Genomic DNA, 19,050 nt, shown 5'->3' with positions numbered 1-19,050 from the left:
CATTTATTTTCCATACTCATGCAACAGAACATATGAAACATGCCAACCACATTTAAAATAGCCTACACAAGAACTGACACTCACTTAAATCCTTGCATTACTTTTAATATATTTTATTACATTTTCATATTATTCCTACTAAGTCTGCAGTTTAACAATGTGACAATAGATCCACCCCTACAGGTCAGTACTGTATGTGTGTGTGTGTGTGTGTGTGTGAGCTTTTTTCTGTTCTTCCTGTCTGTCTCAATATAATACAGCTATATGCAGTATATTGGTCATCATTCCAGCTGTTGTAAATTCCAGATGAAAAGTCAAAGATAAAGATGCCAAACACAAACGTGTACATTTTGTCTGGAAATACTCACAACAGCTGCAAGGCCTAAAGCCTCTCACTCTGCTTTTGCACTGTGGAGCTGATGTACCTATAGACAGTGCTGCAGGTTGGTGTTGTGCTGATCAGGGTAAGAAAAAAAAATGATTTGAGAAAAAAGCAGTAATCTATATATTAATATATGTAATATGTCTATATCTGTAATATGCACATAATCTATAACGTGATCATGCTTTAAACTCTGCAAAGTGACAGAACTTCAAAGACAACTCATCACAGTAGTATTACAGTGCATTCTAAGAAAAAGACATCAACCCATATTAATGCCATTTACTCAACATTAAAACATAACAGACCATAGGAATCGAATGGTGGTCAGAACCCACCTTATTTGACTGACTTTGACTTGACTGAATTTGATACACTCAGATTCATTATCTTCACATTTGAAAACCAACATTGAGAATAATTGTAGTCTGATTGTACTGTAATAAATGTGGGTTTTGTACAGGTGTGGCAGGAAAGCTCTGCCACTAAGTCAGAACCGTCGAATAACCACAGGATGCAGATACAGCCTACAAAATACAATAATCCTTGTTATTGTGTAAATAGCAACCATTCAACAATGCACAAAAAGGGATGAGGGTCACAACAAGAGATCACTGCAACAGGTGCTCCCAACCAGGCTGCCGCATCTCTGCTGCCCTGAACGCAGCATCAGAAAAACTTTCTCTTGTCACTCGCAGATGCCTCTGCAGTGATGGCAGCTGCATTTAACAGCTGCATCTGCTGTTTCAGGACAGTGGCAGCTGAGCAAGCCACTGCTAGCTGCCTCTGCCACAGTTTGGCACAATCTGAAATGTTGTGTGTAATGAAATTTTTTTAATTTTAATTTTAACCCTCAGGGCAACTGTAGTAAATTACATTGTGAGGATAAAGAATAATATACTCATACCCTGTGAACCTTTGATATAGGTCATAAGGTCATACCACTGGAGCTGGCCTGGTAATTAGACAGCACATGAAATCTTGTTACGCATATCAGGGAGGCATTAGGCCCCCCCCCCCCCCCCCCCCACCTGTCATATGTGAACCAGTCTTCCATACCAGTTTTTTGCTCCTGCACATTGTACAAAAACACAAGTAATAGTGACAAATAGGCCAAGAAATCCTGGCTGTGTCTGCCCAAAGCAGGATCTGCAGGAGGATCTTACCTATCAAAGATGAGCCAGTCTTCCATACTTCACCCTTTGTTATGTGTGATTTGAACCGATTTGGTTTTGTCTGAACAACTAGGAACATACTGACATCAGCACAGGTTTAAGCAGAATCTGAACGAGTCTGAACTGAAGTGTGCAAAATCAGTGCTCATGGGACTCAGCCTTCTTCACAGTCACCTCATCTGCTTTCTTCAGCCCTCTGCTGCCAGAGCTGCAGCTGCTCTTAAACACTGAAAAACTGTATGTTAGATTTAGGCTTGGGCTGATAAACAGGAGGAAACAACTGCAATGCAAACAATAGAATTAAATGCAATTGACATATAATAATTGTGAGCTGAATAATGTATTTTACTCTTTTGCTGCACATTCTTCCCCTTCCTGACACTCCTCCTATACTTTTCTGAGCCACATGATTTGAGAATATTTCTAATATTGTAATACTGTGGTTAGTAAGAATTATAACAGCAACAGAGCTGTATGTATCTGAATTATCTCTGAACATCAGGAAATTGTATCCACTTTTTAACATAGAAGGGTGAAGTTAGAGCTGCACCTTCTCCTCACCGTGACGCACTGAAAAGTCCCCACTGCCCCTTAGTATGAAATAAATAATTTCGATCAAACATGCAGAAGATCAAAACAACACAGGACATCACTTGTTGTGGAACATTTTAATTTGAATCTCTTTCCAGTGTATACACTCTAATACTGTGTATTCATTATTAACATCCTCTACAAAGTGTCCCTCCAGCAGTTGGTTCAGTTGAATAATGAAGGCACGTGTGCTTAAGAATCATTCAGACTGTTAAAAAGCACAGAGGGAACTACGTACAGAGGACACCTCTGGAGAAGAACTGTCTTTCTCTCTGTGGGGTTTTAGTGCACAAACAAAATAAAGTGACACAATACAGCAGCTGTAGGGTAACACTGACTTCACAGGTTCAAAGGCAAACTTAAAGGACACTGGGCTTATGGGTATTATCTCTTTCAAGCTATCATGTTTTTCCGTCCAGAAATTCATTAGGCTCTCATCACTAAAGGAATGATGTTGACTGTCTGGTTAGTGTGTGTGTCAGTCTGTTCCAGCTGCATGTGGAAGGAAGGAGTGCAGTGGCAGGGTGGTACAGGGGTGAAGTGCATTAAGGAGAAGCCAACCTCAGTAGGCGTGGCCAGCTACAAACAGGGACTCCTGAGCTGCTGCTCCACCACTCTGTCCAGAGGACACATACTTCCCCACAGCTGCCTGGCTGTTACGCTGTGGAAAAACACCACACAGACAAGTATCCGTTAAAACATAGGCTTCATTTTCTTGATCATTTGTAAAACTTGCATGCCCACTTTCATGACTTTACATTACTGGGATAGAATTAAACTATATATTTTTGACGTGATTTTAAAGATTTCTGTCCTCAGGAGGAACCAATGGGCTTCAGGCTGAGTGCCACAGACAGGGCAGGGAGGTCAGAAAGCACTGGTTTTAGTCTTTGCATGGGATTTATTGAAAATCAGAAAAATATTGAGTAATAGAATCAGAATCAGAATGAAAAACCATCAGCCCTGTCTTTTAATATTCTGTAGTTTGAGCAGTATCACAGGGCTGGGAACCTGTGAGGCCTTTAATAAATACAAAAATCCAATTCATTTTTTCAGCAATAAATGGAACAGACATAAAACAGTAGATTGACTCCTTCTCAGTGGTCCCTGAACGACATGATGGCCATGTAATTAAGAGTATAAACAAAAGGGTCATGAGTTTCTCATGTGTTCCAAATAGCTTATTACTGATCAATCAAGCATTAATACATTATTACAAACCATTCTTTAAGCCACTAGTTACTGCTTCTAAACCTCACATACGAATGCTACACATTAGAAAGTGGCACAGCACATTACACATTACTTCATGTTAAGGTATGAATACTAATGATCCATCAATATAACATAAAATGTAATAAATGAGAACTTGACACTTCATGAAAATGCCATAAGAACAAATGTGTATGTAGTTACTTGTAATGGAGTACTTCTCCATTGTGTTCGTGTTACTTTTACTTAAGTTGAGTATGTGACACAAACTGTACTGTATTGAGCAGGAGCCATGGTCTTCTACATCTGATTTTTCCTGTGTGAATTAAACACTTAAATGCAGTCTCTACTCTGCCATCCCTCTCCTCCTCCTCCTCCTCCTCCTCCTCCTCCTCCTCCTCCTCCTCACCAAAGCTCTCCTGATGTACTCATCCTGGCAGGCCTTGCTGTTCTCCTTCTTGCCTCCCCAGGCCTTCAGTGCTGAGGCCTGCAGAGCCCGACCGAAAGAGAAGGTGAGGGCCCAGGGCCGGTGCAGGGGACACTGGTTGATGGCGTTCAAGTTGATGGTGGCCTCCTCCTCACTCTGGCCACCCGACAGGAAGGTTACACCTGGGGGATGAGAATGTGAAGGAGGAAGGTGCAAATAAAGACACCTGTAATAAATAAATATCTGTATGTCCATCTCACCTGGCACAGCTGGGGGTACGGTGCGGCGCAAGGCAGAGACAGTTGCCATGGCGATCTCTTGAGGGCTGTACTTTTTGGGACAGGAGTGTCCAGCGGTCACCATGTTGGGTTTGAGCAGCGTGCCCTCCAGATAGACATGGTGGTCAGACAGTGCCTTGTAGACAGCTGCCAACACCTGAGAGAGAGAAGCACTGCTGTCACTTCTTTGATTCAGGTAAAACGTTTCTATTTCATTATTATTACATTGAACAGTTTGTAAAATAGGTTGCTAAGTCCAATCTTTTATTGGCAATGGATCAGCGATGGGAGCATGGACAGTCTCATCTCTACTCATGCTGCTTCCTCTGCATTGTGTTTGAAAATACCACTATGAAGATGTTGGCATGCTCCTTTCATCCATGGCTTTATCAGCTGTGCCCTCTAAAATCATTTACATTGTGGATATAGTCTTTTCATGTGATTTCTTTTCAAGAAACGTGGTGTGTAAAAGCTGGTCTCATAATGCTAAGGTCAAAAAATTATTGCATAAAAATGATTTGAAAGCTGTTAAAACCACAAAAACTTTTTCATATAGCGGTTTTCAAAAGCTGATCTTTTTTATTGCTGATACTAGCAGTTGTAGAAGTAGATGATTGGCTGATGAAAAAAGCAGATAATCTGTAAGCAGATCATGAGAGTGCTTCAGTTTTGTCTCACAAATGTTTGTTCTTTTCACCTGGAAACCCTCTGAAACAGCTTTGTGGTGCTGGCAGTGTACTCACAACTGAACTGAATTTGGTGTGTTTTTAGTGAAAAGGTTGCTGTAAAACGACAATCACCAGTAAATTCACCATCAACTAACTTAGCAGATAAGATGTTAGCGGATGAGACAACAACTTGAATCACAGAGAAAATATGCACCACAGGTTACTGGACTGCTGGCCAGCAGGCACACACTCCTTTGCTGAAAGCATGCCAAATTCAGAGTGATGATGACATTTTCCCACATTAGTAAGAGCTGCACTTCCATCCTTTCCATTATATCAGAGGTGAACCACAATGACGAGTCTAATATCTGTAGTTTTTTTCTAAAGTCAATCTCAGCCAATTCATCCATCTGCTCCAGCCTCCACCACTCACCTTCTCCGTCACATACTGGCAGCGCTGCAGGTCGTGGTCACCATCTGGAAGAATCTCAGGCTCCACGATGGGCACGATGCCATGCTGGCAGGGGGGAGCAGCAGGGAGGAAGTTAAGCAGTGGAAGAGAACATAGCGTCCAGCGTCATGACAACAGACAATAGTACTTCCTCTATTGAGATTGTGACTTGATCAACTGTTGCATAGTTAGTTGAGGTATCTCATCAACCAGCCGTATACTGAGCTGTGTAACAGCCGTTTGTATTACATCACTGTATTGAGAAAACACACTTCTTTAGTGTGTGTGTGTGTGTGTGTGTGTGTGTGTGTGTGTGTGTGTGTGTGTCTCACCATCTGGCAGATGCTGGCATAGCGGGCCAGCACGTTGGCGTTCTCCATGATGGCCAGCTTGGATGGGGTGGTGGGGGTGATCTTTAACACACATCGCCACTTGGCAAAGTCAGCACCGTCCTTCTTATACTGGGCACAGCGCTCATAGAGCCCATCCAGACCTGACAGAGACGCAGCACAGATGGGGGTGTGAGTGATGAAAGAAGGGGTGGACCCTTCTTAATGAGGCAAGGAAAGGAGGCTGACTTAAGCTCAGAAATACACCTCCAACACGTAGTGTTTATCACTTTCTGTTTACAATGTTAGTACTGTTCAAAAGCGTTTTCTGCTGCTGTGCCTCTGCATGTGAACAGGATGTGAACCAGATGTTTGATAGCTGGTTTCTTTCTTAAATTCTAAATGTTTATACCACGGCCACTGTTGCAGTAACTGTAGATAAGGCCAGACGTACTGAGACTTAGCTAAAGCAGAAAAAAGAAAGAACAACCAGCCTGTCCCTCTACATGAGTCTTTGTTTGCCATGTTAATTGATTCAATTTATTGACCTGCACCAGCTCTGCCTTTTGTTTGGTCTGCATTTGGGTTCCATCCCATGTTGTCCCTTGACACACTTATGACAGGTCAATATACTGTCTAAACTATGGTTCTATGGATGGTTGTGTGTTTAATGTAGCTGTGTTGTTGGAATTATGACCTGTCATTTGTCTGTGCTTGTTCGGCACACTGTTTCATTTATCTAATATGTGGTAATCCACTTTTACATTATTTCTTTGGCAACTGGCTTTAAGGATTGTTTTAATGTGCAGAAAACTGATATCATACATCATACATACACAAATCATGCACCCTGATGACAGTAAAGGCCATCAGTAATCAGTCGCCTTGCGTAGGGCACACATGTTCCACAACAACTTATCTATCTCCTGACACCAGTAGTTTTCCTGCCTTAACTGTAGTAAATAGCGCCTCTGTACCTTGAGTGGTGGTTTCTGCGTTGGTGCCAGCAAGGGGAACCACGCCCTTGTCCACCTTGATGCCCACCACCATGCCCTTTTCTTTGATCAGCTGGGGGAAAGGCTTGCCATCGTCCGTCTTCTGGTAGAGCGTTTCGTGAAAGAAGATGACGCCGCCGATGCAGGGGTTGACCTGGTCATCGGCAGTGAAAAGGAGCTGGCGGTAAAGCCTCCTGTTCTCCTCAGTGTTCTCAGTGTTGATGGCCTGGAAGCGCTTGGCCATGCTGCCTGGAAGTGCCAGTAGACAGGGAAGGTGGGTGGAGTGAGAGACACTTCAAATTACAAACTGGAGCTTAAAAGACATTTAGTAGTTAGGAAGGGCCTAACGAAAAGACAATTAAATGGCATTTTAGGAAGCGAAGAATCCAGTAATTGACCCCTCATCTGAAATTATCCAGTATTCCAGAGAAACAGCAAAAGAAAAGAAAACTGTATACTGTGCAGCAGCAATGCTTTTCTCCTTCTTCTCTGTCCTGTTACTCATGGCTCTATGGTCTGAACATCAGTATCTGGTAAATCTTTCTAAAGAAAAATCATCTGATTTTTAGACACAGGAAGTGACTAGATGGGAAGTGATGTGTTGTGTGATGTGAAATTTTAAAGCAACCATGATCTTGAGTTTAACTGGAGTCTAGAGCGATACCACCGTGGTCAAGTGTGAGACATCTGTCAATCAAGCAAAAACATTTTGCAAACCATGGTGCTATATTTAGAGCTCAGGATTTCTTTCTTATTTCACACAATAAACAGTCATCCAAACTCTTCACTTTCACAACAAGTATATATGATGAGTAGTTCCAGTAGTTGTGACTGCCAAGATCATTTTAAAGGCAAAAAGTGTCATGATTCTCAAGACATAAATTAGAAGAAGTGTTTTGAGAGAGAAGCTGACGTGCAACTAAATAAAATTGAAGAGGGGCCCAAAACTTCTCATCACTGTATAAATGTACGAGTGGTGATAGCCAATCATCTTTTAAAGCTCACTGTAATTATCTATGTTGTGTAGCTGGAAAGGACATTTCAGTTAAACATGACCGCACAAATTGTAATGTCTATATTACATTTGTGTGGCGTCTCTGTTATTTTGTCCACCAACCTATATACTACGTGTGTCAAACATTTAAGGCCATGAGTAAGACTGGAAATGCAACCAGGTAATGGTGACTGAAGTCCCTGATTTGAAAAGACAGCCTACACACATTCTAACTGTTTTTACTGTGATTACTGTATGACTGAACTGGACTCGACTGTTGGTCATTGTGGTTAAAGGGATGCGTGTGACCCTGTTATGTCCTTATCTGCAGGTCATCCAGTCAGTGTGTGCCTACTGTGGTCGTACCTGTGGATTCATCAGCTGCCAGGATGCCTTTCCCAGCCACTACAATCCTCTGAGCGATATCGCTGAGCTCCTTCTTCTGCTCAGCACTCAGGAAGGGATACGCGTGAGTCATGTTGACTGGGATGACGATAAGAAGAGAAAGAGAGAGACTTATTTCTTAGTAATGGAATCAGGAGAGTGTGCAGCAGTGGCAGAGCTACTAGCCCAATCAGAAATTTAACAAAAAAAAAAAAAAAAATTAAATAATACTATATTTCTATATGTTCACTGTTAGGTTATCGCAAGCACTGTGTTATAAATCATGTCCAGGCACCACAGGTGTTGTTGGCTGTAAAGAGGAGCACAAATCGCTCCATCAGCTCCCAGCCACAGAGGACAGAAGAGCACCATGGACTGAATTCATTTTTGAAGGCAAGGAGGTGCATGCCATGAACTCTTTTTGGAGTTTAAAATATAGATATTCATTAATAGTAAAGGTGCATAAACTGCGTTCACGTGTTTCCTCCACTCCAGCCATCCACTTCGTTTATGTCAGACAAGACAATTGCTCTTCCTTCCTTCAAACTCTATTTTAATTGCATGTTTAACAGCCCAGTTTAATATTAATATTAATAATAATAATAATAATAATAATAATAATAATAATAATAATAATAATAATAATAATCATGAATTAATCCCCAAACCCCCTATTAGGTAGGTGCTGATTAACATGTCTGAACACTTTCTACCATAACACAGTAGTGATGTGTCAGTGTGCCCGTGGAAACGGGCCACTCTTTGAAGTGAATGATTGGAGCCAGAGCACAAGCCGCTTTGGGCTTTTTTTTTGTTTTTTTCTCTTCTTTTTTTCTGTTCAAGCCGCACGTGATTGGTCAACTACTTAAGACGTGGTGGCTTCAGTGTGTAGGGGCACACGCGCGCGCGACATGAAACAATGATTCTTGGCTGTGTGCATGTTGGACTTTTGTTGCATAGCCTTTTATAGAACTAAGAACGCTCTCGATTCATTACTGGACAACCTTGTAAAATACAATGTGCTGTAAACGATGACCAGCCTTTTTGATTCGTGACCCTTTACAAAAAGCCACTGTCTGATTGTGGTCTGTGTTCAGGTTTCATAAGGTGTTTATAGTCAGTACTTTAAGTTAAGTAGGATTGTTCTTTCACATGAAGTAGAGTATTTTGCTGGATTGCCATTTTTACTTAGAGGAGGATAATAACAGAAATAATATCTGAAAAGGATATCTTTCCTCCACTGTGACAGCTGAATGCGGATGACAAATCACCTGCGAAACCGCGTCATGTCAGCCTGCTGATAAGCACCTGTGCCCACACACTGGCTGCAGGCTGACAAGAACTACTAACTTTTTCCTGCTTACCCTCCAAGGCAGTGGGCGTATTAATGCTGTAATATAGCAGCTTCCCATGACGGCACTTCCGCGTCCGTGACATGTGAATGACTTCTCGAGAGTCCAAGAGCAGGCCTCCAGAGAAACTTAATGAACACCGACTTCCACTTTATTAAGCTATTTTACTGTGGCAAAATAACATTTTGTGGCTTTAGAAAAACGGTAACATTTGAAATAACGTTACTATAATCATAACATCATTGTCCCAAAGTGCTTTAAAAACATGCAATAAAAACACGTGAGAAGTTAGATTAATAAACTCCATATGAAATGAACACGAGCAAAACGTGTCTTCTTCGCAAACGTCTGAAATTCTTGGATGGAGAAATTAAACTCACCAGACTCTTGCTACGAGCAATGACAGGGGGGCGCGAATAGATGCAGGAAGCTGCTGTCGTAAAACCGGAGCGATGGAGGGCGCACGAGACGGAGAGTATAAGAGCAGAGCAGAGGGGCGACGCCTCATCGCGGACTCTCCAATCAGAGTTCAGCTTTCAACGGGACAGAGCAGAGCCTCATCCAGTAGGAGGATGTTGTAACTGTGTCGTCGGGCTCTGACAGTTTGAGCAATGATGCTGGTTATCCTGATGTTTGTAACCCTTTTCGTCGTCTTGCAGGCACTTAGTTCGCGAGTTGATAGAAATTCCTGCTGGACAGCTCTGTAGAAGTCCTCTAGATTTACTCAAATATTCGAAAGATTACCAAATTTAACTAAACTATTCAAGTGTAATCCACAAAGTAATGTGAGCAAAGTGGTAAACCCAAGTCAATGTTTCAGTTTGTAATATGTGGGTGTGTGAGAAGGAATAAATCAGTCCTACAGATTCAGGGTTTTCCTCCTAACTTTAGAGAGCTCCTCACCCAGCTTAGCCAACTCATCCCACACCTACTCCACCCCTAGACCTGCCAGCTGCAACAATGCCAACTTGCTGAAAAACCCCGTACTATAATAATGATTTAACATTACTGTAACCACTAAATGTGTTAAGATGATAGATGGCAGTTCCATAAGATATTACTAAACTTATATCTTTACAATTCTGTCTCAACTTGTGTTTACATAAATATGTTGACATATCATAGTTTCAGTCATACAAGATCATCCCATCAAAAACAATGGGGAAGACAACACTCCCAGTAAAGGCCAGCTCACCTGACTGCAATCGTAGGTTTTGTGTCATTCAGGACATTTATGGTTGAAGAGGCTTGTTTTTGTAGAGCACATTCAGGTGGCCTTCTGTGTCCAATTTCAAGATAATTGGACTTGCATTGTGAAGGGTTTGGCCTTTTCAAAACTGAAGTTTTGTGCCTTAAGTGCAGCGTCACCATTTGGCCACTTGGGCTCATGGGAGGCGAATGCACATCATTTCCATTTATTGGGCCGGGTTTTATTTTATTCTAGCTCATTTCAGCTTACAGCAATTTGAGCTGCTGCGGCCCCCCCAAAAAATTTACAAAATAAAAACACTAATAATAATAATAATAACAACAACAACAACAACAACAACAACAACAAACTGTCACAAACACTGGAGGGTTTTGCTCCTTTGGGTCTACAAAACCCATAGTTCAGTCTCGCCAACCACTAGCAGAAGGTGACCATAGACTATATTATCAAAAACCGAGCTAGTTTTTTCAGATCCAATGTTAAAAACATGATATTTCATGCAAGATAGTGGAATACAAGAGAAATATTTGGATAAAGTACATATAGATCCAATAACAACAATAATGATAATAAAAAAAAACACAACCAAAGAATATACATATGATAATGACAATGATAATGCTGATCTACCTATAACTGACATTTGATTTATTGATTGCTGTCGAGATATAAAGAAAATTACAACAACAACTTCATCATCATCATCAACAACAACAACAACAACAACAACAACAACAACAACAACAACAACAAGCACCACTGACCCATCAACACCAACCACCACCTCAACAACAACAAAAAAAAGCTTCTATCATACATTATATACCCTAGCTTTAAGCTTGCATTTAGGACAGATTGCTCTTGGCAGTGAACATGTTATGTTGTAAGAAAGATATTTATTTTAAAAGCTAATGTGAAAGACTACAACAAACAGACCTCTGGCTAAAATTCAAGATCTGCTTGTTTCCATCATCTCTTTCATAAATTACAGTAGAAATGCTTGTTGCCTGTAAAACACAGATGAGGGCTTACATAACTGCGGTCACGCAGATCTGGGCATACGTGATGATCCTCACATGCTGGATGCCTGGGTGAGCGTCATCACTCTGAGGAAGCCTCGCTGGCATACAGCCAGCCATCCAGAATAGGATGTCAGTCAGTGTTCAGTCATGTGTTTCCACCTGATACATTTACTTGGAAATTTAATGTGATACATTTACCTTTAGCTATGACTGCAAAATGTAGAGGCGAAGCTGATGGTCAGGACAAAATCACTTTGCAGCTATCACATGATTAAGAATAATTGGCTGAATAAGGAATCAGTTACAGTCTGTGGCCCTCAGTCATTCAGACAGTGTTATGTAAGGCAACCTTTGTGCTATTCCACAACACAACTGATGCCTTTTCCTTTGAGGGTATAGAGACCAGATTAAAGCTCACTTTATCAGCTCAGTGATACACTGTGCTCTAACGAGGCTCTTTCATTAAAAATAGAGGTTCTTTTATTTTCCTAATTTCAACAGGTGGTATTTAAATGCTGGTTCAGAGGCTTTAAAGGCCTTAAAGGGGTACTGCAATGATGTGAATAGTTTGTATTTCTAGATGTGCTTCGTGATGGATCAGGAACCTGTACTATGCCTCACATCCACATATGTGCTGAGATGGGCTCAGCCCCTTGCAAAGAATATAGTAGAGATAGATAAAAGGACTGGCAATGACAGCGTCACACCTGTCAACATTGGAATTTAAAAATAAGGGAAGATTACATTCATACTTGATTACAGTCAAGTATTAACAAGATCCTACATTACATGACTAGAGTTAGGTGGTCAGAATCAGACACCTGGTTGAAAGTGAAATACTGCCCATCTTTTTTTTTTTTTTAAATATCAAGGTTAGAAATATGTGAGAATTATGGCAAAACTTTCAAAAGGGAGGACAGAAGGGTAAAATAAGGGAGAATCCTGGGAAAATGGGAGGGTTGACAGGTCTGGAGAGTACAATGGGCAAAATTAAAAAAAACATTGAAGGATGTGCCAACATGCTGAGGCAAGTGTGTTGTCTCATTTCTGGTTGCTGTGTTAGTGGTGGTATATGTCTGTTGCTATAGTATGAGGTAAAATTGCTTTTCCATAATTACCCGCTTTGCATTTAAACTTTCATTAGTACTGCTCAAGCACTCCTAGCTCTCTCTTTTAGCAACCCACCTCATGTTATGTCTATGATGCGTTGTCCTCAGATGGAAGGCAGGATGTAAAAACCACAATGGACTAAATGGAGGAAAGTTTAGACAGAATCACGAAAGGTATAAACAGAAAATCAGAACATATGCTGGACGTGACCCTTATGTTATGAACCGAAAGGTTTGCCTGCTATTAAGGCAATAGATATAACAACTACATGGTCATTCAGACATCATTCTCCTCTAGAAACCAAATGTAAGCATACAAAAGTATGTAGGCACACAACTTGATAACGGTTGGGTCTGCAACCCCTGTAGCCAGGTGCTTCGGGATGACTGTTGTCTTGTTTTTGCTGGGGTGATTAGGCAAGGCAAATTTATTTGTTAAGGTGAGCACTGATCTTTGACCTTTCATTTTTGGGGCCAAATACAGTCACTTCTGTCTTATCTGCATTAAGCTGAAGAAAATTCTGGCACATCCACTCATTGATTTGATGAATACACTCAAAGTAAGGGACTGTAGTCATGTGACAACACAGAAATATAAAGTTGTGTATCATCTGCATAAGTATGATAAGAAATATTATGATGTTCCATAATCTGAGCTAGGGGCAACATGCAGATATTGAAAAGAAGTGGTCCGAAAACGGACCTTTGTGGTACCCCACACATTACCTTTTTTCGTTCAGACACAAAGTAGTCTCTATCTTGTAAATAGGATTTGAACCAGTGTAGTACAGTGCCAGTAAGTCCCACCCACTTTTCCAGTCTGTCAAGAAGTATGTCATGATCAACTGTATTAAAGGCAGCACTGAGATCTAATAATACTAAGACTGAGGTTTTGGAAGCATCATTATTCAGATGTATGCCATTTAAAACTTTGATAAGTACAGTCTCTGTGCTGCGGTGTGGACGAAATCCAGACTAAAATGCATTAAAAAGATTGTTCTGCATTATGAAAGCATGTGTTTGTTGAAAAACAACCCTTTCAATATTTTTTCCTAGAAAGGGAAGATTTGATATTGTCCTGCAGTTACTTATTACTGAAGCATCCAGATTAGTCTTTTTTAGTGGAGGTTTTATTACTGCAGTTATCAAGGCCTGGGGAAACTGACCAGACTGAAGAGAATTATTTATTATCTGCAACATATCTGGAGCTATGCAATTAAAAACATTTTTAAAAAAGTTTGCTGGCAGAGTATCAAGGAAGCATGTTGTGGATTTTAACTGTGATACAGTTTCTGTCAGCCTTGTATGATCTAGAAGGTTAAAATGTGCCAGATTAACTGGAGAACAAGAAGGCACAGGTGGACTTATTATTTTGCCTGAGCTGGAGCTGCACACTGTTTGTCTTATCCTTGAAATTTTATCTGTAAAAAAGGCTGCAAAATCATTGCATGACTTATTGGATAGCAGTTCGGGAGGGACTGATGCTGTGGGGTTTGTCAGTCTATCCACAACAGAAAACAAAGTGCGGGCATTATTACAGTTTCTGTTGATAATCTCTGAGAAGAATGCTTGCCTTGCCCTCTTTAGTTCATGGTTATAGGTGTGGAGACTGTTTTTGTAAATCTCATAATGAACCTGGAGTTTGGTTTTTCGCCACCTGTGCTCTGCCTGTCTGCAGACTCTTTTCTGGACTTTGACCAGTGTGGTGTTTCCAAGGTGCCTTAATAGTCATAACTTTGGAACTGAAACAATTTACAAGGTCATCAGTTGAAGCTGAGGGCAGTGTTGGTGATGGTGTAAAAGACTGAGTGAAGGCTTCACAGGTGTTATCATTAATATAATGCTTTTTGATTACCTCTGTTCCACTTTTGTTAAGAATAGCAGGTGCACACAAAGTAACAATCAGAAAGAGCAACATCCGTTACCACAACCTCAAACATATTAAGCCCTTTGGAAATAACCAAATCGCCCATCGGTGCTGTGGTGGTGGAGGGGGACGGGGTGGTTGTAGGGGGCAGGGTGGAATTTGGGGGGACAGGATCCCAGATGGGCGAGGAGTAAGGCTGATGCCAGCACTGACAAGTTTGTTCATTTGGTCAGTAAACTCCAGCAGGGGGGAGGAGGGTGATGGGATACCCAGTGAAGATGATGAGCTAGATGGAATTTGGGCAGTTGGAGATGGTGACCTAGGTGGAGTTTTAGTGGTTGGCGATGGTGACCTAGGTGGAGTTTTAGTGGCTGGAGTCGGTGAATCCTCACGAGCAGTGGCCCCTGGTGGAGGACATGAGACAGCCCTTTTTTGCTCTGGCATCCCTCATGGTTAGAGCATACAGGCAGGGGGGAGAGTGGATTCTCCTTCATGTTTTGGTGTTTGCTGCTTTTGTTCAGATTCCTCTTGTCTCTTATCTTTGGGAGTGGGAATAGTGTTACGCAGGAAGAAAGATAGGTTTGAGGCAGAAAGTTTTACTCCTGACTTGTTTAGGGAAAGTCCGTCTCCTTTCAAAAAATGTCTGCGGTCCCAGAAAAAGTTAAAGTTGTCAATAAAATGCACTGAGTGGACATCACACGCAGTTGAAAGCCATCTGTTTACTGCCAACAATCTGCTGAATCTCTCTCCTCCTCCTCCTCTAACTGGTGGTAAAGACCCACTGAAGAAGACTTCAGCATTCAGAGGGCTCACTGCATTTAGCAGTTTACCTAAATCTCGTTTGTGCACTTCAGATTGTCGTTTCGCAATATCATTTGCCCCCGTGTGCAGTACAAGGTATTTCAAAGCTGGAATTTCTGCAACAATACTGAGGATTCTGTCGGTCATGTTGGAGACTGTATCATCAGGAAAGCGCAACACTTTTGTTTTTCTGCTGTACATGCTTCCCACATCACCAACAACCAGAGTCTCAGGACCAGTCAGTAGCTTTCCTTGTAGCTTTCTATCTTCTGACTTCCTGTCAGGCCTTACCCTTCTCTGTGAGTCCAAGAAGTTATCCAGGTTTTCAGTTGGAGATCCAGGGTCCTGCAGTAGTGGAGCAAACCGATTCTGTAACTGCACACTAGCTGGTTTGGGAGCTTTGTTGCTCATCTTCCCTTTAGCTTTTATCCATGGCTGTGTCTTACTCTGCACAGGTGTTGAGGAGGATGATAACGCAGACCAGCCTGTCGCATCACAGATCTCTGGGCGCTGGGTTCTACCTGTTGGATGTCTCCCCATATCAGCTGATTTACTCTTGGCTTTGCCCCGAGAGCATTTCAGAGAGGACTGATACTGGCAGATTTATTACCCGGTACACAGCCTTTTAGTTTCGTGGGAGCTGTATCAGAGCTAATTAGCTGGATGTTAGCATTCTCCAGTCCACTGTTTTGAGTCAGCGGCAAATTGCTGTCATTTCCACAAGGTCCGTTCACTTCTGTTTTCATTTCCAGACACTGAACTTTAGTTTCCAACACTGCAACCTGCTGCAGAAGTTTGTAGAGGTCATCTGTGGAGAAAGGAGGCATCTTGGTGCTAGTTCGCTTTAGCTGCCAGCAGGCTTTTTCTGTTGGTAGGCCGAAGCAGGCTTTTTCTGTGAGTAGGCCAGAGCAGAGTCTATCCGTGAAATATCAGAGGTCACAAAGGTCATTCACAGCTTTTAAATATATATCCATAAAATATATTTTTAAATGTCCAATTCAGCCAAAAATTAAAACTAGTCAAGTTTAAGGAAAATTGAAATAAACACAGAAAACAAGATGGGAAATCACGAGCCCAGACAGAAACCAGCTACCAGAGGAGGAAGAGGAGGAGGAGGAGGAGGAGGAGGAGGAGGAGGAGGAGGAGGAGAAGCGTTGTCATTTTCCTTTTCCTTTCCTTTTCCTTTAGCTTTCATTTTGCTGTGGATAAAGCTCACAACAAATGTTCAGCGCTGTGGTGCTGAATGTTGATGTTTATATTGCGTTTGCTAGGCTAGGCTAACCACTCACAAAGGTCCGATGAAATACCACTAAAGACGTGGATCATAGTGAAACAAGATGAAGTCATTGCAGTCCATTGCAGTTGCAAGGCAGGATAAGTTATTTAGATTCACCTGTCTTTTATGAAACTGTTAACCCTAATTTAACAAGTCTTTGTCAAGTTGCTTGTAGCTATTACTTCACCATAGATAGGTAATGTTACACCACTTCCACCATCTGACTCAACTCCTCTCGACCGTGTTATGGTTTGATTATTGTGAGTGTGTTTTTTGTTGTGTTGTGCATGTTTTCCTCTCTTCTCTTGTGTCTGCAGTGCAGTGCTGCAGGCAGACTTGCACCTGAGGCTGATTCCTCTGACTGTCACCTGCACTTAAGCAGTGTGGTGGCTTCGCCTCGCTGCCAGATTGTCTTTGCATCTTGCCTTGACTTTCCAGCCACTTGTCCTTGTTATCATAGCGTCCATAGTACTCCTAGCTTGTCTCTTATCGCCTTTGTGCAGATCTCGCTTGTTTCTTCGTTTGTGAGTTTCTTAGAGTAGCTTCCTCAGTTTGTATTCAACCTTAGTTTGTCTCTTGTTAGAGATAGTTGGATATCCTACCCGCTAGCCACGGAGTGGTCGATAGTTTAGTTTAAGGCTGAATTTGTGTTTGATTTATTTTTTTGGTGTTTTGGATGTATTTTGGGAATCATCTATTTTGATTGTAATATACCGTTCCTTTTGTTGCTCCTTTTGTTCTCTTGCTGTTTTTTCTGCCACTTTTGGGTAAAAAAAATCATTACTTAAGACTCACTAGTCTTAACAGACCGTAGGCAAAGGTTCATAAGCCATTTTTGAGTTCTTGTATTTTTCACCCTTCTGAACAACAACTTTTGGTACTTGATAAAAGCTCCTCCTGGCTTCTCAGTTTGCTTGATTTGAGCAACCGTAACTGCAAAACTTAGCATTTTGAGTGTGTTATAGTGCCTCTGCAGAAGATCAACTTCCTGGAATCCATCTGCAATTCTCGCCTCAACAAAAGAGTGAAGTGACGTCAAATGCAAACAACCTAAATCCATGGTTGCTACACTTGTACGCTTGTCTATTCTGCTAGTTATTCCAGTGTTTTGTTTAGCCTAACAAGATTACAACATATAGGAATGCCCTCAGCAATGCCAGAGCACCAGCCCACTGTTAATAGAGGAAAATAAGAACAACCCCAGGTTATTTTTTCAGCACTCTCTGTCAGCCAGGCTGTCAGAGAACTATTCAGCCATGTACTCATAAAGCTCCCAGTGGTAGTGAATTGATGACCTTCTTACTGATAAAATTCTAGTTATTATTGACAAAATTCATCACCTCCTGTTTTCAAACGGTGACAATTTATCAAACACAGGGACCTGCAGCTGTTAACCCTGATATATATAAACTGCTCCTTCACCAACTAACTTTGATGATTTCTTTATCTAAGCCATCAACCTATCTCTTAGACCCCATCCCAACTAGGCTGCTATAAGACGTTTTCCCCTTAATTTGCACTTCTTTACTAAATGTGATCAATCTGTATTTCAATAGGCCATGCACCACAGTCGATTTAAGAAGCTGGAATTCAACCTCTTCTTAAAAAGCCGACTCTTGATCCTCTCTCTAAAATCCTTGAGAAAGCAGTCAGTGTGACTTTCTATGTCACATGTCACACTTCTACCAGTAGTTCATTTTCGGATTTTCAGTCAGGATTTCAAGTGCATCATAGAACTGATCAAAGTTAGAAATGTACTTGCAGAGGACTTGTCTTTGTACTTTTCTTGATAGATCTTAGTGCTCCATTCAATACTATTGACCATCACTTTCTTTTACACAGATGATTTTCCACATGACGTGGATAACCTTCATCGCCAACTCTTTTTAGTCTTTACATGCTACCCCAGCTTGCATAGTTATGCTGATGATACGCAGCTGTACATTGCTGTGTCTCCTGATGACACAGGGCCAATTGATGCCCTTTTTAACTGCATTTTAGACATCAAGTCATGGATGGCAGACAATTTCCTTCAGCTCAACCAGGACAAAACAGAGGTCTTAGTCATTGGTCCTGAAGGCCAGAGAGAGAAACTTTTACCAAAACTACAAGATTTTAAGCTAACACATTCTGTAAAAAATCTGGGCAGGATTTTTGACTCTGAGCTTACTTTTATTCCACACATCAAAAACATAACAAATGTGGGTTTGGATGTGGGAGGGCTGGGTTTTCTTCTTTGTTGTTTTTAGCCTCTGTGAGGCACTTTGTGTTGCTTTTAAGTATGAAAAGTGTCATGTAAATAAAGTTTGATGATTAGGGACAGCCAAGTCGCCTTTCTCCACAGACATCATGTGTTTCCATGTAAAACCCATGTGATTCAATTCAATTCAATTCAATTCAATTCAATTCAATTCAATTCAATTCAATTCAATTTTATTTGTATAGCGCCAAATCACAACAGAAGTTGTCTCAGGACACTTTCCATATAGAGCTGGTGCAGACCAAGCTCTTTTATCTACAGAGAACC

At 41.3% G+C, this 19,050-nt stretch overlaps 1 protein-coding gene across 1 annotated transcript; it reads right to left on the bottom strand.

Moving 5' to 3' along the window:
• Positions 1 to 1,230: 1,230 nt before the first annotated feature.
• Positions 1,231 to 9,717, bottom strand: LOC139343768 (fructose-bisphosphate aldolase A-like). The gene is made up of 8 exons (XM_070981556.1): positions 9,619 to 9,717; positions 7,869 to 7,985; positions 6,491 to 6,757; positions 5,517 to 5,677; positions 5,167 to 5,250; positions 4,048 to 4,222; positions 3,770 to 3,969; positions 1,231 to 2,809 (listed from the first exon to the last, which is right to left on the bottom strand). Exons 2-8 carry the CDS (start codon positions 7,978 to 7,980, stop codon positions 2,711 to 2,713), a joined length of 1,098 nt encoding a protein of 365 aa, XP_070837657.1. The 5' UTR covers positions 7,981 to 7,985; positions 9,619 to 9,717; the 3' UTR covers positions 1,231 to 2,710.
• Positions 9,718 to 19,050: the final 9,333 nt, after the last annotated feature.

Source organism: Chaetodon trifascialis, chromosome 15 (assembly GCF_039877785.1).
Source record: "Chaetodon trifascialis isolate fChaTrf1 chromosome 15, fChaTrf1.hap1, whole genome shotgun sequence".
Classification (NCBI taxonomy): domain Eukaryota; kingdom Metazoa; phylum Chordata; class Actinopteri; order Chaetodontiformes; family Chaetodontidae; genus Chaetodon; species Chaetodon trifascialis.
The sequence above is the reverse complement of the archived record's forward strand: the minus strand, read 5'-3'. Positions and strand labels throughout refer to the sequence as shown.